This window comes from Aotus nancymaae, unplaced genomic scaffold, assembly GCF_030222135.1.
Source record: "Aotus nancymaae isolate 86718 unplaced genomic scaffold, 86718_ANA_hifiasm-v0.15.2.pri h1tg000058l, whole genome shotgun sequence".
Lineage (NCBI taxonomy): Eukaryota > Metazoa > Chordata > Mammalia > Primates > Aotidae > Aotus > Aotus nancymaae.
This window is the reverse complement of record NW_026988472.1, coordinates 29,030,891-29,051,029: the sequence shown is the minus strand read 5'-3', so window position 1 is coordinate 29,051,029 and position 20,139 is coordinate 29,030,891. Positions and strand designations below refer to the sequence as shown.

The 20,139-nt window shown below is 35.3% G+C and overlaps 1 protein-coding gene across 2 annotated transcripts in view; it reads left to right on the top strand.

Moving 5' to 3' along the window:
• IL1RAPL1 (interleukin 1 receptor accessory protein like 1) overlaps positions 1 to 20,139 on the top strand; it is a 1,316,763-nt gene that overhangs the window by 1,273,047 nt on the left and 23,577 nt on the right. For both annotated transcript variants that reach the window (XM_012448862.2, XM_012448863.2), the window contains exon 8: positions 1,756 to 1,901. In XM_012448862.2, coding sequence (XP_012304285.1) covers positions 1,756 to 1,901 — 146 coding nt within the window. The remainder of the gene's footprint in view (positions 1 to 1,755; positions 1,902 to 20,139) is intronic.

Here is a 20,139-nt window from a genome sequence, read left to right as displayed (position 1 = left end):
GTGTACCTTTTGTTTATGAGACCTTTTTTAAAAAAAGAAATACGTTCTTTGGGAGGCTTAGGTGGGCGGATCACCTGAGGTCAGAAGTTTGAGACCAGCCTGGCCAACATGGAGAAACCCCATCTCTACTAAAAATACAAAATTAGCTGGGCATGGTGGCAGGCACCTGTAGTCCCAGCTACTCAGGAGGCTGAGGCAGGAGAATCACCTGAACCCGGGAAGTGGAGGTTGCAGTGAGCTGAGATCACACCATTGCACTCCAACCTGGGCAACAAGAGCGAAACTCTGTCTCAAAAAAAAACGTTGACAGGAAACATTAACAAGGTACAATGACTCAAGCAAACACAATCTCTGTCATTTCCTTTTATATATTTGTGCATATTTGAGCCACCAAGTGGAATATAAGCTGTTGATGGTACTGATAAGGATACACAAAATGTTTTAATCACCTTTCTTAGTCTGACTTTAAGGTTGAAATATTTATATAGTGGGAATGCTACCATGAAAATATTTGAAGGCATAATGCCTACGCCTCTTTTTTGTTCAATGTGTTTATGTATTTATTCATTTAAGTATCAAGATATTCAGTGCTGACTATAATTGTTCTTGGGCATGGATAGTTATTTTTAATCATAATGTAAATATGCAAGGACATTAATAATAATAAGTAAGTTGCAACCACATCAAAATGATGATTACTTGTAAACATCCTCCTATCTAAAGATTGCATCTTCTGGGTATATACAAACATTTTAATCATGGTCCCCCATTCTAAATGTCAAGACTTTTAAGACTTTATCAAAGGTCTAAGAGAAAATGATTTTTGATAGAAAATGACATGAAACTGTCACATAAGGTTATTTCTATTGAGATCTTCTTTCTGGCAACAAATACACAAGAATATTCTACTCTAGAATGGCCCCATGGGATTCCAGAAGGCCAGATGGACAATTGTCCAATATGTACTGAAACATTTATCTGCTGTTTTTTGTATTTAAAACTTTACTCTTATATTTTACGCATGGTCTATGAAATGCTAAAATAAAGGAAAGACAATGACCCTCCTAACCTTTACCCCCTCTGGCTTTGTGTGTATTCAAGGAAGTTTCTAGAAAGGTGGTTAACTTTAATTCTGCATTTAAAAAATGTTAAACAGAGATGACAGTGAGGTTAGTGAGCATTTCTCATTAATTTTAAATGTTAGAGTTTAATACTTTACCAGAACTTTTAGTCTACAGGTTTATAATTTCACATTTCTTCAAAAACAGGCAATTTGTTAGTATCATGAACATAAGTCAGACTGAAAATTTCAACTAAAATGTCAAAATAGCTCAGAAATTTTCTTTTCTTTCTTTTTTAAAATATTGATCTGACATGTAATTAGACCTTCAGCCTGAGACATTAGAAGTTTTATCTCAACTTACATAATATTTCTTCTTAAAGGGAAAGCAATTCGTAAACTTTTTCTTCAAGGTCTTTCTCACCTCTTTATTATGACAGCATGATTGTCCTGCTAAGGGAGATAATTAACTGCAACTTCATTAGCATCTACAAAGACAGGCTTCCTCATTAGAAGTGAAGAAGAAAAGGGCATGATATCATTTAATTAACATAGCATCAATTCCTAGCCAAATTTGACGCACAGATTTTGTAGGTATTTTTACATCAGATTCAGATTCATCTACATTTCTTTTTTGTTTGTGTATGTGTATGTTTGTGTGGATTTTTGTTTTGTTTTGTTGCTTTATATCTTAGAATTCTTAAGGAGCATCTTGGGGAACAGGAAGTTTCCATCTCATTAATTGTGGACTCTGTGGAAGAAGGTGACTTGGGAAATTACTCCTGTTATGTTGAAAATGGAAATGGACGTCGACACGCCAGTGTTCTCCTTCATAAACGGGGTGAGTGTAACCTTCTAAGCCTGAGTGATCAACTGAATGTATGATGGGAGAAAAATCACTGGGAACCAAGAAACAAATTAAATTTTGTTTTTCTCCACAAAGTTATCCTAAATAAAAGAATCATATTTGTATTAGAGCCACCAAGGCAAACAGCACAGTGGATGGGCAAGTAACTCAGTCTCTAAAATCAAATTTGGATTCCTTGCTCTTCGTTAATATCAACTGTATAACTTAGGACAAAGCATTTAACTTCCCTAAGCTCTAGTTTTCTGATATATACAATGGGGAAAAGAATAGTATCAACTCCTCAGTATGTTGTAAGAATAAAATAAGACAAAAATGTGAAGAGCTTGACAGAGCCTACACAAGGAAAGTTGTTGAATGCTATTTATTATTATTAGAAATAGATATTAGGGGCCAGACACAGTGGCTCATGCCTGTAGTCCCAGCACTTTGGGAGGCCAAGGCAAATGGATCACTTGGGGTTAGGAATTCAAGACCAGCCTGGCCAACATTCCAACATTGTGGCCGGTATTCTCTAGTAAAAATACAAATATTAGCCAACGGTAATCGTGCGAGCCTATAATCTCAGCTACTACTAGGGAGGCTGAGGCAGGAGAATCACTTGAGTCTGGGAGGTGGAGGTTACGGTGAGCTGAGATCACGCCATTGCACTCCAGTCTGGGTGACAGAGTGAGACCCTGTTTCAAAAAAAACAAAAAACAAAAAAAGAAAAGAAATAGATACTAGGTTCTTAAAAATAAAAAAATAAAATAAAAATAATAAATGGTTTTAAGTCAAAGGTTGTGTTTCTTAGTGGAAGTTTGCTGCTTTAGTACAAGAACTGTCTGGTGAATTCCCCACTGCAGTATTTTTTGGCATGTTGTTTCTGCCTCAGATAATTTTTATATGTGTAATATCCTCCCATGATGAATAATAATGCATTTTTAAGTAAGATAGGTTGTGGGTGAGTTTAATATCTGTGGCCTCTATAGCACCCCATCAGCTTTTGGATAGGGTTAAATGCATTTAAATGTATATTGAATTGTTTAAAATAAGAGACAACTGTAAAATGTGAGCCATGCCTGTTAGTAAAATTATTTATGTATATTACAAGAGAAAAATATATTTTTCTACATTATGCTAAGTTAAAACTTTCTACTCTTTGGAACAAGCACACTTGATGTTCACTTACTCAGCAAATTTACAACGATTTTAATTTCAAAGCCCGTGTTTAATCCTAGACTCTTTGAGGTTTGAAAAGAAAGAGAACATTGAAGGCTGTTCCCCCTACTTTATTGGGCAATAGATTCCCTTTGAATAATATTACTGAATGCTATTAAAATAGACACCTCTGTTGTCAAGGTGACTATGATATTAAAATAGTCTACTTTTTAGGGATGTGAGTCAAGGGGAAAGGTATGCAGCAGCTAGCAATATGATTGTTTCTTTCTATACTTTAGTATATGGCCAATGAAAGAAGGGATTTTAGTAGAAATATCATACACATACAAGAACAGAAATAGCTTCTCATAGTTAAAAGCAACTTAAGTGTTGTGTAATGGAACTTCTTATCCTGCCATATCATCTTCTGAAGTGATCTATCAGCTTATACTGGATCACATTCCCTCTCAAGGAAGCCCATTTAATCTTTGGAAAAATCTGTTAGAAAGCATTTCCATTTCACTGTCTGTCTATACATTGACCCTAGTTCTGTACTTTTAATGATTCTTCCCCAAGACAGCCCTTCAAATGTTTGATGACAGTCACCATGAGCCTCTGGACCTTTACTTCACTAGTTTCAGCCAGCAGTCACCATGAGCTGCTGAACTTTTACTTCACTAGATACAGCCTCTTTAGCTTCTTTTACTCATTCTTCACTTGTATTAGTGAAATACTTTCACCATTCTGGTCACTCCATTGAATGTGCTTTAATTAAAGAGTTTGAATTATTTCTCAAAAATGGAGTTAGGGGAGAGAAGATATAGGGCACATAAAAATGTGTGGACTTGGACAACATGTATTTCCTTTTGGGGCAAGGGGTAACAGTTAAGTAGGAATCAAAGGAGAAGGGGAGGAAAATAAATTGTATCTAAGGATAAAACTATTAAAGCTCTGGTTTTGCAGAGAGGCACACAGCCAAGAAGGGATCAAACAAACTCCAGGCTATTTTTAGCATATGTAGCTTAAGGTTAAGTTGCCCAAAGCTATGAAACCTTCCATTTCCAGAAAAAATAAATGGAGAATCAAAAAAATTATTTGAAATTTTTTCCAGTATATTTGATTCCCTAAACATGAAAAAAAAAATGTGGTCAATGTTAGAGTGTTCTTCAATACTTAAGTCTTTTGGTATGTTTTTCAAACATGCATTTATGCCAACAGAATTTTATTCTTTTTTTTTGAGACGGAGTTTCGCTCTTGTTACCCAGGCTGGAGTGCAATGGCACGATCTTGGCTCACCGCAACCTCCGCCTCCTGGGTTCAAGCAATTCTCCTGCCTCAGCCTCCTGAGTAGCTGGGACTAGAGGCATGCACCACCATGCCCAGCTAATTTTTATATTTTTAGTAGAGACGGGGTTTCACCATGTTGACCAGGATGGTCTCGAACTCTTGACCTCGTGATCCACCTGCCTCAGCCTCCCAAAGTGCTGAGAGTATGGGCGTGAGCCACTGTGCGCCCAGCCCAGAATTTTATTCTTAAGAAATAAAAGCATTAACAAGCCAAAAGAAAAAAAGTCCTTCCAAGACCTGTACTTCAAAAGTTCCTCTTAAACTGAATGTAGCCTTCCTTTTAAGGGAGCTGCAGCAAATGAGTCATCAATTCAGAGAAACCAATGGATGCAATTTCCTGCTCTTAAGGGAAATCTTGATTATGTGGAATGATCTATCCCTCTCATCTTGGTGGGAAAAAAAGGACTTTCATTCACATATGACATAACCTGAACTTCACCAGCCCTGCGAGGTTCAGGAGAACAGTACACAGCATGTACGAACTGATAGGTTTAGGACTTTGATCATAGAGACCCTAAAAAGTCAAATGTCTTTCAGGCTAGCAATGATGTAATTATCAGGTGGGTTGCTATATTACTCAGAATACTAAGGCTTACATGAGGAACTGGGAGGCTTCACTATTAATTATATTTTTCTGCCATTGACTCATAAATTCCTTAACTTAGAAACCTTTAAAGCCTTTCCTTTTAAAACCTCCCTAGAGAGACATGTTCAAACATTTATTGAATACTGATCTTGTACACCACAAGCTGTCATTGCTTCTGACAGGTAAACCTTCCAGGACATTCCTTTGCCGAAGTTATCTAAGCAATTTTTCCTTCACTGTTACCTTTTGTTCAGTATCATTGACATAATAAAATGATTTCAGAGCCCTCCAATGGATGGTATGGATTCTTTGAAACATTGCTCCCTTGTATCAAATGTGTCTTCCTTAATGCCAAGGGGATACTATAATAAATAATTCAGCTATATTTGAGCTAGACTATGTTCTGGGTCAGCTTTTTATCTTCATAAAAGAATCATAATCCCATGAAAGCTTGCTGAAAATCTACCAAGAAATTTGACCATAGAAAAATCTTGCTCGAGAATATCCAAAGTTGCCAATTCCTGCAGCCAGGAAAGGTGCTAGGATCATCAGAATCTCACTGGACATGCAATATAGATATATTTCACTTACTATTCAGAGCACTAGAATATGCAGCGAGACAAGGACAGAGAATGAAAGGGCAAGACCCATGTTCCATATTGTTTTATGACTGCCCTGCTCCTTACTCTTCACTCCTGCCAGAGCTTCTATTCAGTCCTCTTTGCTAGTCCCTGGCCTGGCAAGCTGGAGCGTTAGATCCTGACTTCAAAAATAATCAAAGTTAGGCATTGACAAATTAGATACTGAGTTATTTCTTCTTGTTATTGCCCGTACTTGATTGAATTCCATGTCTGAGTCTCTGAATCTTTTACCCAGATACACTTTCTGATTGCTACTGCCTGTCTCAACATGCACTGAGCACTGACATTCAGTTTTCCTCCAAACCTGTGATCTTTCCTATTCACTCCATTTTTTACATTTTCCATTTTTCTGACACAAATGATACTACAGGTAGATACCCAGCAGCTGTGCTCTGACCTCAGGCCTAGACATTCTTGTACCCATCAGGCTGTCTCAGATTCCTTATTCACTCTCTGTGACTTCTGTCTTTACTTTCATTCTGAATGACCTCACAGTATAGGCATGTTTAATATCATCATGGTTAAGGGCATGGACTTAGGAGTAAGGCTGGCTGTGCTCAAAACCCAACTCTGTTCTTACTAGCTGTGCTATCTGGGGCAAATAGCCTAATCACTTTGAGATTCAAATTTCTCTCCTATAAAATGGGAATAGCAATAAGATCTCTCACATAGAGCAGCTGTGAGGATTCAATGAACTCATATGTGTAAATACTTATCACAGTGTCTGGCACATACTTAGCTCCCCAAAAATGTTAACAAGCTATTACAAGATTTCCTTGCTCTAACTGTGTGATACTCTGGGTAATGAAGGATGCAGCAACTGTGTGTTCTATTAAAAATTCCCTCAATTCTAATTCATCTTTCATTAAAATCATCAGCTTTAGCTCTAGCAATTTTGTTCCATCAATTCTAAATTTGACTTTGTAATAGATTTACTTTGGTTTGAATGTACTGTCCTAAAGAATAATTTTGTTTATTTATTCATGCATTTAATGATGACTAAGAACCTACTATGTGCCTGGCATTGTGCTAGCCAAAATTACAGGCATGAAAATTAAAATTAAATGAACAGGAAATAAGGACCAATATAATTTGGAATGCCATCAACTACTTTTTAAATAACACTGATATTAAACATTCCTAATGTATGATTGTGCTTTCCTAGTGAATGTTTCACTTTGTCACATTGGGGATGTTCATTAGCAATCCTGCTCTGAAAGGTTATGTTTACTTATATGGATTACAAAATATGGCAATTCATTAATCAAAAATTAGTTTGGGAACTGGCATAGTATCTATCTGAGAGACTCAGCACTAGTTAATAATGATAAACATCTAGGTTTTCTTTATTTCCCATCTAACCCATTTTATTTCTTATGTGTACTCTCTTTATCTCTTCAAAGAATGTAATCAATAGAAATTAGACTTGCTCAATAAACTCCCTAGACCTAAAAATACCTTTAGTAATGTAATTAAGTGCACATCATTTAGGATGCATTGTTTTAAAGCCAAATGAATCTAAACCCAGTGGACTCCTTTAGCCCTCCTTGTAATGAATCATCCTTGTAACATGTGCCCCATCCTTGTTAGTATTTGCCTGGTGAATTTGTTTACTGAGAGTTACAGTTAGATCATAGGAAGATGCAAACTTTTTTGGGGGCTGGCCGTTTGACATCTTTGACCATTGATTTCAGAATATGTTAAAGCCAAACCTCGCTCAGAAATAAAAATATCCTACCTCTCTGTTGGTATGGCAGCATTTCCCTAGAAAGACAATGACCCATTAAAAGCTGAGTTGATGTCAAGGATACTTTTACTGAGTCTTAGCTTATGAAGTGCCAAAATATTAAGGAATTTTAGTAATGTTGCTGCAGCATCTCTACATAAAAGCCAACAAGTTTGACAAATTACTTGGATAAGATTTGACATTTTGTAGTCAAAAATTTCTTCTGTCCTTTAACATTTTTTTTTGGCCTCTCTTCTCCTCATTCGTGTAAGACATCTAAATAGTTGACTCCAATATTGTATGTTTTCTTGGTAGCTAATGCCAAAACAAATAACCAAACATTGGAGACTATCATGAATGCCAGTTGCGTAAATTGTCCAATACTAATGATTTTGTACTTCTGCACTCACTTCTTTTATTATTATTTGTGTTTATTTTTACAGACAAGTTCTCACCCTGTTGCCCAGGCTAGAGTGCAGTGGTGTGATCATGGCTCACTGCAACCTTGAATTCCTGGGTTCAAGCAATCCTCTGCCGTCAGCCTCCCATGTTACTAGGGCTACAGGTGCATGCCACTACACCTGGCTATAAAAAAAAATGTAGAGACAGAGTCTCCCTATGTTTCCCAGGCTGGTCTTGAACTTCGGGGCTTAAGTGATCCCTTTGTCTCACTCTCCCAAAGTGGTGGGATTACAGGCATGAGCCACTGTGCCCAACTCCCTGTGTGCTTCTTAATATGGATATTCCAACAAGGCTATTGATTGCTGCCAAAGTTGCAGACGTGACTATTAACCACTTCAGCTGACTATTTCCTTAGACATAGAATATCTTATTTAAATGAGATTAACCCCAAGTTATTTTTTGCCTCAACTGTGAAATGTTTTGAAGACCTTTTGATCCTAGTTTTTGCTAATCAGTTATAATATAGAGGTATGTTATGTAACATTGTTTGGGCTTTTAGCCATTTGGTCACACAGTTTTCTTCTCTGTGAACAAGAATAACCAAGCATCTTTGTTAGAAAAGAAAAGGACCATTATCTGCTGATGATTAACTTTTTTTCTCAATTAATAAATGACAAGAGGGTGATCCTAGACAAAACCAAAGTCAAGGGCCAAGAATAACAAACTCTTTAGTCTTTAATCATTCCTCTTGATCATTCATGTGAGTCAAAGCTCTTAAATATTTAATTATGCATGATTATCGTCACTGGAAGTCCTTTTTTGCTTTGTTGAGTTTTATGCTTGTTTTCTTAACTGTTAAATACTTGATACAGATCTTTAACTTGTATTTCTCTCTTATATGCTTCAAAGTACCAAACCCACTTAGTAAATGTGATGAATGGGCTGATTAAATGTATTCTTAGTGATCTAAACCTTGTCTAGAGCAACGTTTCTCAATCTTGTCACTACTGACATTTTGGGCTGGATAATTCTTTGTTGTTGTGGGGGTTGTCCTGTGTGCATTGTAGATCATTTAGCAGCATTCCTAGCCTCTGCCCACTAAATGTCAATAGTACCTTCCTCAGTTATGAAAACCAAAAATGTCTCCAGCCATTGCCAGATATCCCCAGAGGTCAAAATTGCTCCTGGTTGACAACCACTGCTCTATAGTATAGGTATCAAAAACTCAATCCCTTCCTGGAAATGATTTCAACACTCAAGCCGCTCAATGTAGCGAAATTCAAAATAGAAGGACAAGTATTTTAATCTTGAAAACCTTCCAACATTATACCAAATGTGACTTCAAGGTCAACAGAATGGCTATTCTTATGCCTTAGGAATTGACTAAAGTTAGGTTACTTGTTTCCATGCTTAGAGAGTCAACTAAAAGCCCCTAGACCAGTGCTTCACAAACGTTACAGTATGTACAAATCACCCAGGAACTTTGTTAACAAGCAATTCATTAGTCTAGGGTAGGACTCAAGATTAGAATTTCAATCAAGTTCCTTATTGATGCTGCCATTCTTGATCTATGAACCACAGCTGGCATACCAAAGTCCTTGCCTAGACAATAGATTTTTCTAATTAACTTGGTAACCTCTAAGAGGTAAAGAGAAACTAGTTGTCTTGAACTCACTGTTTCCATGAGAAAGAAATGAAATCTGAGTAGAGTCAGTCAGTGGGACTATTTTTAATTAATTGCCTCATTCTTTTTACATGGTCAACACCTTTGAACCTATTTGAACAGCGGTTCATTGCCCTCACCCTCTACTCTTAATGAGGTTACTTGCTTCACCTATTCAACGAATTGTGCTATATAACACATTTGCTACTCAGAGAGATGTCTGAGAGAGCATTTTAATCAAGTATTAAAATAATTAATCTCTTAAATGAAGAGACCCCTCGCTGGTGGAACCATTTCCTATATATCTAATTTTTGAAAAGGAAATACACTTAGGAATGTCTCAATGACATATATATGGATATACATATATGTTTTAGCCTATGCAAATAGATTGAATCTCAACCTGTGCAAATAACATAAGGAGGAAAAAGACGTCTGGTGAACAGTAAATACTGCTGATTTTCTGTTTTGAACACTTACTTGTATTGAGCTAACTCTCAAGTGTGGTAAGAAAGGATGGACATGGTATGTTAATTGAACTGCCACATATTATTGGTCAATGATATACCTCAAAAACAGGAAAGAAAGGAAGAAAGAGAGAGAGAAAGGGAAAGAAAAGAGAAAGAAAGAGAAGGAAGGGAAGGAAGGAGAGAAGGAAGGAAGGAGAGAAGGAAGGAGGGAGGGAGAGAGGGAAGGAAGGAAGGGCGGGCGGGCCAGGTGCAGTGACTCACACCTGTAATCCCATTACTCTGGGAGGCCGAGGTGGGTGGATCATGAGGTCAAGAGCTTGAGACCATCCTGGCTAACATGGTGAAACCCCGTCGCTACTAAAAATACAAAAATTAGCTGGGCATGGTGGCACATGCCTGTAATCCCAGCTATTCAGGAGGCTGAGTCAGAAGAATCACTTGAACTCAGGAGGCAGAGGTTGCAGTGAGCTGAGATCATGCCACTGAACTCCAGCCTAGGGACAGAGCAAGGTTCTGTCAGAGAGAGAGAGACAGAGAGAGAGAGAGAAAGAAAGGAAGGAAGGAAGGAGGAAAGAAAGAGAGAGAAAGAAAGAAAAAGAAAGAAAGATAAAAGAAAGACCACAGCAACACAGGCTGGTTAAAACCATCTCTACGAATTCAAAAGTTTAATTCATGTTAACAGACATCTGAGTAGCATCTAACAGAGGCTATACAACAAAAGTATATTTACAGATGAAGAAACTAGTTTGTGAATAGTCAACAGTAGACAATGTATTTGAATACTATGAATTTTTTTTTCTTTTCTTTTTTTTTTTTTTTTGAGATGGAGTTTTGCTCTTGTTACCCAGGCTGGAGTGCAATGGCGCAATCTCAGCTCACCGCAACCTCCGCCTCCTGGGTTCAGGCAATTCTCCTGCCTCAGCCTCCTATACTGAGAATTTTTATGTGACTACTGAGTTGCCAGTGGCAGCAGTCTACTCAAGTGAGGGCAGAAGGAATCCACTGGAACTTATATCTATGTATTGAAAAATGATAAACAGGCAGTTTAGAAAAAATAATTAAGTTTAAAACATTTGCAAGAAGCTCACAGAAATCATCTAGTACACAGCTAAATTCCACTTGTTTGATCACAGATTCCAAACAAGATAGTATATTCCTAGCCACCGCCTACCAACAACCACTCACTCCTTCTCAGAACCACCTTCAATTTTCATTATTTCTGTGTCAACACAACCTGTTGATTGACAATACTTCATATACTACTCCAAATCTCACTTCATTGCAGGCTGCTTGAAAGAGATAATTTATATAATGCTGTTGTATGAAAAGGCGATAAATCATTCCAATTCAACAAATATGTATTGAGTGCCAGCTATGAGTAAAGCACTGGGTTAGGCATCCTTACTAGTTGACTCAACTGCTGCCAGAAGGAAGTCTACCACCATTCTGGAGCATTAAAACAGCACTGTTGGAAGAGGGAGATAGCTGTGCATTTTTATGGCTGCGAATTCCTGCATTTGGTAGAGAAATGGCACAACTGGGTCATAAAATGCAAGCTATAACTTTTCATAAGAAGTTCCTGTATGTCAAACTTTGACAACCAGGTCAGTAAAGTGAGAAATTAGACATGACGCATAAAAAAATGCTAACTACTACCTCAGGTCATATAGTAGGAAAAAAAGTGTTGATTTCCAATAAATTACCATGATACCTTGTATTAGATTTTAGTGTTGAGAATTACATTTTCCATCTGTGGGAAATACATTAACTTCTTGTCTCTAATTTTAGGGCACGTTCTATTTTTAGCATGTGTCTATGAAAAATAATATATTGGGAGGCCGATTTGGGTAAATTAAAAGTGGATATTTAAATGCTATAAAATAGAGTTCATTTTTAATTCAAAAAAAAAATCCTGTAGTATATTTAGGAAAGCACACAAAGGTCATTTTTAAAACCACCTCCAAATTATTAACCAAAACAGGATATGAATGAGAATTGACTGAAAAGTGAGAAATTCTGAACTGTGAGGAAAAAATAGAAAGTTACTTGAGAGTATTTTGTTTTTGCCTCTTTGGCTTTGTGTGACCTAGAGCCAGTCTCTTTGTGTCATTGTTCTTTAGTTTTAATATTAGTAATCTAGTTGCCCCTGAGCCCCACTGTGGGAATCTTCAAAGAACATATATGATACTGAGTGACTAATGATATATATTAGACCATTTGTCAGATTTTACAGATTCTCAGAGTTTGTTAGACGTTGTGCCTCATTTTGCCAGTTTTGAAAGTGAAATGTGCTCTTCCTAGGGATTTTCTTATGGCTTAAGTGTTTGAAAAGTTGACTCAGATCTTTAGATGGCAAGTTCCTGTAACTGCAAAGTAGAAATTACAATTTTTTATGATATGCAACTGCAGTTCAAAGTACTGACTTATAATGGTTGCCAAATTCATGCAAACTAAAGTGGAAGAGGCCATTTTCAAAGCCTGAAAATATTAAACATAAATTGCCTAACTTAAATCAGTTTAGAATTATAATTCTACTCAGTATGTAATATAAAATGAATATGACTTAAAAATTTATTTATACCACACCACAATTTCAGGATAATGACTCACAGCTTCTTGGGTACATTTCTATTTCTCCCCAAACAAACAAATATGTCTATAACATTTAAATACCTTAAAGTTGAAAGCAGCTTAAATAAATACACAAAAGATACCACAGTAAAATTCTATTTGGTTAGGCTTCTTGAGTAGACTGCTGCCACTGGCAATTCAGTAGTCACATAAAAATTGGCAGTATTAAAATACATTAAATACATTTTCTTCTGTTGGCTGTTCACATATTAGTTTACTTTCTTCATTTGTAAAACAATGCAATTAGTCAAAATGAAATCTGAAATTTTTGCCTCCTCTAAAATCAGATGATTGACTCCACATTTTATGTGAATATTCATAAACTGTTGCCAAAACTGAGTATTATTTATGAAGAGAAAAGCTCCTCCACAGTGTTGTTAAAAAAATTCCTGTTAGATTTGCCTTGCTGAACCAGGCATCTTTAAATGATAATTGCATAAACAGATAGGCAAATAAATAAATAATTAGGCTAAAGTGGTTATCAAGAGAACTCTTAGCAGAACATAGCTTGCAAACCACATTGGACAAACTCCATTCCAAACTGTCCAGAATAAAAGGCAAAATATAAGCTATTTTGTAGTATTAGTATTAAAATCCATAGATCAATTGCCTATGTTAAAGGTACAGAAAATCTAATACATTAGAAAGAGATGTACTAAAAAATTTAGTGAAGTATTAACAGTGATCTTTAATTTCTTATCATTCTTATGCATTTTTCAAATTCTTTACTAAAAGCATGTTTTATAGAGTCAGAAGAAAAGTGAGAAAAAATAAATCTATTATGGCATAGCTACTGAATATTTTTTAAAATGCTTATAGGAAGCCTGCCATTACTCTCTGCTATAAAATCAAGTTATTTACACATTTTTCAAGTATATTGAAATCTATTTGCTTGAATATATACTCTTGCTCTTACTTTGTCTATTTTATAAAACAACATTTTTGGGGACACCTTTACTTCTACATTATTTTCTCAAGCCACTGATAATTTTCATACACAGAAAATTAATACAAGGGTGAGGTGATAAGATAGTGCCCTATTCTTTGTGAGAGCCATGTTATTGCTATTTTGGTAAAAGATAATTCATTATTGAGGACAAGCCCTTCATGAATCCCAGTACAGAGGTCATATGTGAGCCACAGACTTCAAGTTTGTCATGGTTTAAGGAACCATTTACTGTTCCTTTTAGATAAGGCAAGTAATGGTAGGGTCTCCTATTGGTAGCTCCCAAAACATGCTCATGTTTTCATAGATTGTAATGGGGGGGAAATTTTTTTTAAAGATTAATAGAGTCTTGAAAGCATCTCTTTACAAAATGAGAAAGAAAGGCAAATTTATCACTATTTTCTTCAGGATGTTTATGAATTCAGAAGTGTTCATAAACATTCAGCATAGAGAAAAACATATTTGTCTGTTATTCCCATTGGGGAAAATGAGCCAGCATATGGTTTTTGCTTTAATACTCTGTAACTCTGGAATCACTGAGATTTTGAATGAAACTTGTCTGAAGAGATAAACTATTACCAACAAATTTTGCCACACACATTTTATTCTAATGCTTTCAATAGGTCAGAAATACATTAAACCCCTAAAGAAAGAATATTAAAATAATATAAAATTCTGAAGTTTATTAATGCATCCCATTTGTATATTGCAATACAATCAGTTTATATGTGTGCACAATATTTTCTAAATGTATTTCCATCAAATATACTATAAATCATCATACTATATTTGTTTAGAAGAGTTCAATATTTCTATAGAAAACATGGCTTCTTCTATTGGTTATCTAGGCAGTCCAGATGTTCTGGGTTCTTTGGCACATCCAAAGCATTCCCAACGGAAGACCAAATTGTTCTAACTGTGACAATATATCCTCTTGAGGAAAATTGCTTTCAGGATAAACATTGCATTGCTTAACAAGGAGTAAAATGGCAATGCCACCTTCACTCTGACAATTTTCTCTCAAGAGATGTTTTGTAACATTCCATCTGTGCCTGTCTATTTGTATGACATGTTAAGAAGGAAATTCCTAGTAGAGGGAAAGCAATACTTTTCTAAGGTATTTTCTTTTAGGCATCAGTGAAGTTTGACACCTTGATATACAATAGCCCTGTCTTCTAAGCCGGTCACCTGAAGCCCTTTTTGTTCTTTATTATAATAGTATCTTCCTTCTTTGTTTGTCTTCTCCCCATCATACTTAATCTTCTGAGTTCTGAGATAAAGGAAACCCCATCTGAATACTTTGTACATGTATGTGTGTGCAAACACACATAACGGTCTGTGTACATCTCACATTATCATCTTTAGATAGAAATATTTCAAACACTGCCTTTATAATCTAAAGGGGAAAAGTTTTCTGCAATAAAGCTCTGTCTGTGTTAGTGACTTCACTGTATACATTTTGAAAATATATGGCAATATCTCCCAAGAGAGAATCATTGTCCTATTGTTCTGACCTACCTTTGCAAAACCTGTTTTAATGGGTTCCATGAATCCTCAAACAAATATTTATTGAAAAGGTAAATGCTATTTACTTTGAAAAGAGAAAAAAAAAGATAAACAACATATTCTAGCTGAGAAATCAAAGCATGAGATTGCCTACCTTCACCTATCACATCAGGCATTCATTGTCCCAGTGCTCCAGACCAAACTACTTGCCAAAATCCTTTGCAGCTACTTCTGCATTGTGTCACTCAATGTCTGACCCCTGTCTCTAACAGAAACACACAGAAATACAGACATCCCAAGTGAATTTCTCATCTGGCTCATGATTTTGATACGTATAATGTAGTATTTATTACATTTATATAAAAAGGTCTAGCACAGTGACACTTAAGTGCTCAGTAAATATCAGCTTTTACTATTTTTTTATTAAATATCCGCTTACATGCCTGACTCTGAAACTAGACATGAGCACCTTTAAGGCAAAAACATATTTCATCCATCGCTTTATCACTAGAACTCAAAAGCACTGTACCTGGTACATAGAAGGCATTTATAAAACAAATAGAAATGGTATGAATTAGTGAGTGAGAAAAGTTGAATAGCAGTATCAAAGTTGTGAAGAAGTACGTGATTGATTTCCAAATGCCAAGTGAATACAACTTTCTTAGTTATGTAAGTCTATACAAGACTGTATTACCATTAAATTTGTGAATGAAAAATAATTTTTAAATCTATACTATGAAGTTGATCATGTTTCTATATACTAAAAATTTATTCCCAACTTAATGGACTGAATATTAACAATATAATTATATCTTATCAGTTACTTGAACTTTATGATACATTGACTAGAAAAATGGCTCACGGATACAGTCTTGGAATTTTAGAATAGAAACACATAAAACCTAGCCTTTTATTCAAAACTGGGTTTGTTCTTAATCACCTAATCAGTCATTTATTTTAATTGAATACCTTTAATGTGTCACATAGTTAGCAAGGTATTTGGGATAATTAGTGAAAGATACAGACAAAATAGACAAAAAAAAGAAGACAACAAAAAACTTGTCTTGTTGGAATTTAAATCCCAGTGGAAGTCAAATAATAAACAATAATACACTTATCGATAAGCAAATGAAGTGTTATGCTGTATAGTGGTGAATATTATAAAAAAAATAAAGAGAAGTGGATGCAAGATGCAGCCACAAGTTTGTGACTTGGAATGAGTGGTCGGTGTATCCAATTGAGAAGGTGCTGCATGGGCAAAGACTTGAAGAAGCAAAGAGAGAGGCATGTAGAAATCTAGGGGAGATACTCTCCAGTCAGAGGGAAGCCAGAGCAAAGATCCTAACATAAAACCATTATTTATAATGTAAAACAATAAACAAAACTAACTCTGATATAATTCAATATACTAAGTTACAAAAAAGGAACAGGAAATACATGTTCTAAAGAGGAAAAAAATCACTTTTAGTTGGAAAAGTTCAATTAGAAGTGCAGATCCTAACCTTTCCTTGCAGGATTGGTTGGGTTTTGGCAAATGGAGAAGTTCTGGTTTGGAACAACAACAACAACAACAAAAAAAAAACCTCACATCAAATTTAATTTACATTGGAAGGATGATTATGGCTAAAGGTCAGTTAGCTGTTTCAATTAAAAGAATGAGGAAACTTAAATACCCATATAAAGGGTTTGTTCCATGGCCAATGTAAATCAGACTTTGTTCCATGGGCAATGTAAATCAGCTAACAGATCCTGCAGAAAAGTCCAGGGGGAAGACATATTCTGGGAAGATGAAATTGAAGGCTTTGTGCAGATTAGCGTGCAATAACTGTAAATAACAGAATTTTAATACAAGGGTAATCAACCCAAAATACACTCTATTTACAATAGCACTTGCAATTATTATCTTACAATTTGAACTTCTATTTAACTTTTTATTTTGGAATGCAAACTGCAGATATTACAGAAAATTATAAGAACTTTATAATAAATTTTCATATATCTTCTCCACCTAGATTCACGAATTAATAACATTTGCCACATTTACCTTATCTGTCTTCCTACATATAGGTAGGTAAAAAGAGCTGCACTACATGTATACACACACAATGTATTATTGCTAAACGACATGAGAGCAAATTGTAGACATTGTAACTAAATTCTTCAATGTGAATCTCCTAAAAACAAGAATTTTTTATATAACCAAAATATATTTGTCAAATTCAGGAAAATTCAAAATTTTAAAATGCCATTGCCTATGATATAGTCTATATTCAAATTTCAAAAATTGTCCCAGTATATACCCTTTACACCATATTTACCATCCAGGATTACGCACTGCATTTAATTGCTCATTTAGTCTCTTTTATTCTGGTATGATTCCTCAGCTTTTCTTTGTCTTTCATAACATTGACATTTTTGAAGAGTAGAAGCTAAATGGTTTAATTTTTTATAGTTGTCCCTCAGTTTGGGTTTGCCTGGCATTTCCTTATTATTATTTTTTTTTGATGTTTGTGTGTTTCTGGCTATTATACTACATAAATGATATTGTGCCCTCTTATTGCAGTATACTGTGGGAGGGGGCGGATAATGTCAATTTGTGCCATTATTGGTGATGTTAAATTTGGTCACTTCCTTAAAATAACGTCCATTTTCCCCCAGTGGGGAGGTACGATGAGATGGTGTAAATATCCTGCCTCACCAAATTTTCAACCAATAATTTTAATGTCTGTTGATAATTTTTGTCTGAATCAATTATTATGATGGCTGAAAAATGGTAATTTCTAACTATATCATTCCTTTCATATTTACCAGTTGACAGTCTGCTCTTAGGGAGAACTTTCCCTTCTTGTTGGTTTATTTGTAACTCATATGAACACATGGATTCCTGCTTTATATGGTTACTGCCATTATTAATTTTAATTCATCTTTTAAAACATACCACCTATGAATATTTATTAATTCGCAGAGAGAAAAACTAGCTTAACACCCTTCTTACCTAGTCAAAAGAGAAAAAAGCACATTCCAAGGGTTGGCTCTAGCACAACGTAAAGAGAATGCTACATTTTCTCTTCTAGCATTTTATTTTATTTTTCACTTTGAATAGTTCATTAACACATAACAATGAAGTTCCATGGACCTGTGGGATCTCACTTTAACTGGGCTCTCATGATGGATCCTAGCCAACAACCATAGTTGCATTTTGATTGGCCAGTAAGTAGAAGTTAATTTGGTGCTTTGTCTAAAATCTCTTTCCAAATGGCAAAATATACTACTTTGGAGGTTATCTTTTGCCCAAATGTTTGGTCATACAGATTAGGCTGCTCCATTCAGAGACCATTTTTATTTTTATTATTATAATTTTGAGGGTTTATACCCTGAATTTCCAAAAAGGACTTTTGCAAGATCATAACTGTTATTCTTACATACTAGTTTGTACTTTCCCAAAACAGTTTCTTCTTTTATGTGAATAGCAGCTTGATTTGTTAATGTGTTACCCCGCCCCACCAAAAATATAACTGCTTTTAAATTGCACTGATGTATTGTAGAATTGAGTTGAGTGTCTTTGTAGGCTGAGCATAATTATCCTCCTGCCAGGAACAAATGAGTTATACTGCTCCAGAGAAATAAATATGCATATGAATTTATGTGGATGGATAAATTCTTATAAACTTCAGCTCTTTATAACACAATGAGAGAAAAAGAAATGTACTTGGTGAAGCTAATGAAAAAACTGGTATCATTATAGTGTCTGTCATACATTTCCCCACAAACTTGCATTTTACTGCATATAAATCAGGGAAGAACACTTCAAAAGACTTTGTATAATGAATGAACCAACTTTAGGATAAACTACACAAAAGTAAGCCATCTAAAATCTTCAGTTATACTTCTGGCAAGATTATGTATATATATAGGCACACATATATATACACACACACATACACACACAGATCAAATACAGATATTGACTAAAAACTGCAAGTGAAGAGTTCAAAAATGTATATGAACTTTTACTTATTTTGTTAAAATCTTTACCTTTTCGAAGATTTCTAGCAGAAAATGTTTGCAAACAATAACACCAGGTACAGACCAAGAAAAGAACATAGTTTCCCATAGTATACTGGGTAATTGCAGCAAGATCAGTGTAAACCAAATGCATTTATTATTTGCAATGTAATTCAATATACTAAGAGATGGCGCACGCTTTATTTTAATTAGCTGTTTCTTTTAAGGGGTTGCTTGCTCCCACTGTCTTGATAAGAAAATATTGTAGTCATTGCTCAAAACGCTTGTAGCAAATCTAGTTTTAAATTGAAACAATTTATTCCAAAAGCAGTCTACTACTGCAGCAATAATCAATGTGTTTTCCCTTAGCCTGTGCTGGAGCTTTTCAAGGACTATTGTTAATTGCCTGCAACTAAATGATTGCTGGTGCCCTTAAATGCAACTCTTTGGCACTTGTTCATTTGTTGTTTTTAACCAAATGCCAGTTTTCCTTAGGTTTTGCCAAGCAATTTTGCTTTACAATTTTCAATATTCAGTCTCAGTCCCTTAAAAGGGGCAGAGTCTATCATTTTAACAAAATAACACAAAAGCTGAACAATTTTAAAAGGTCTGCACTTTCTCCTTCTGTCCTCAGATGTTGAATTGTGCTGAAATGGAATCTTTTTATTTTTTAAATGCTGCCACTCCAGGCAACTTGAACTAGAGCTGAAAACAGATCACATTTCAAAGGAAAAATGACATTTGCTGGGGCAACACCATTCACATTGCAACGTAAAGATAAAATACAGCAGTAGGCCCAAATGATTTCTCTTAACTGTGACAGAATTTAATCCTTAATAATTTTGTATAACCCAATGGATAAGCAGTAATAGGTAGCGCATGTATTAATGAATCCATCTGGCTTGGAGCAAAACAATACAGAGGCTAAATCCGATGCACTATTTTCTTTGAGAGAGTTTACATATGCTGTATAAACCAAGTGACTTACTTAAATGGAAAAAAAATTAAGTTGCACACATGTATAATGTGTAGGCATGTATATTACACTCTTGCATAGAAATAATGTAGTAACTGAGGAGCAGGCACTGTGCACCATGGGGAAAGACACATTTCCGTTTTGTTCCTGACCTCTTTATAAGGACATTAGAAGA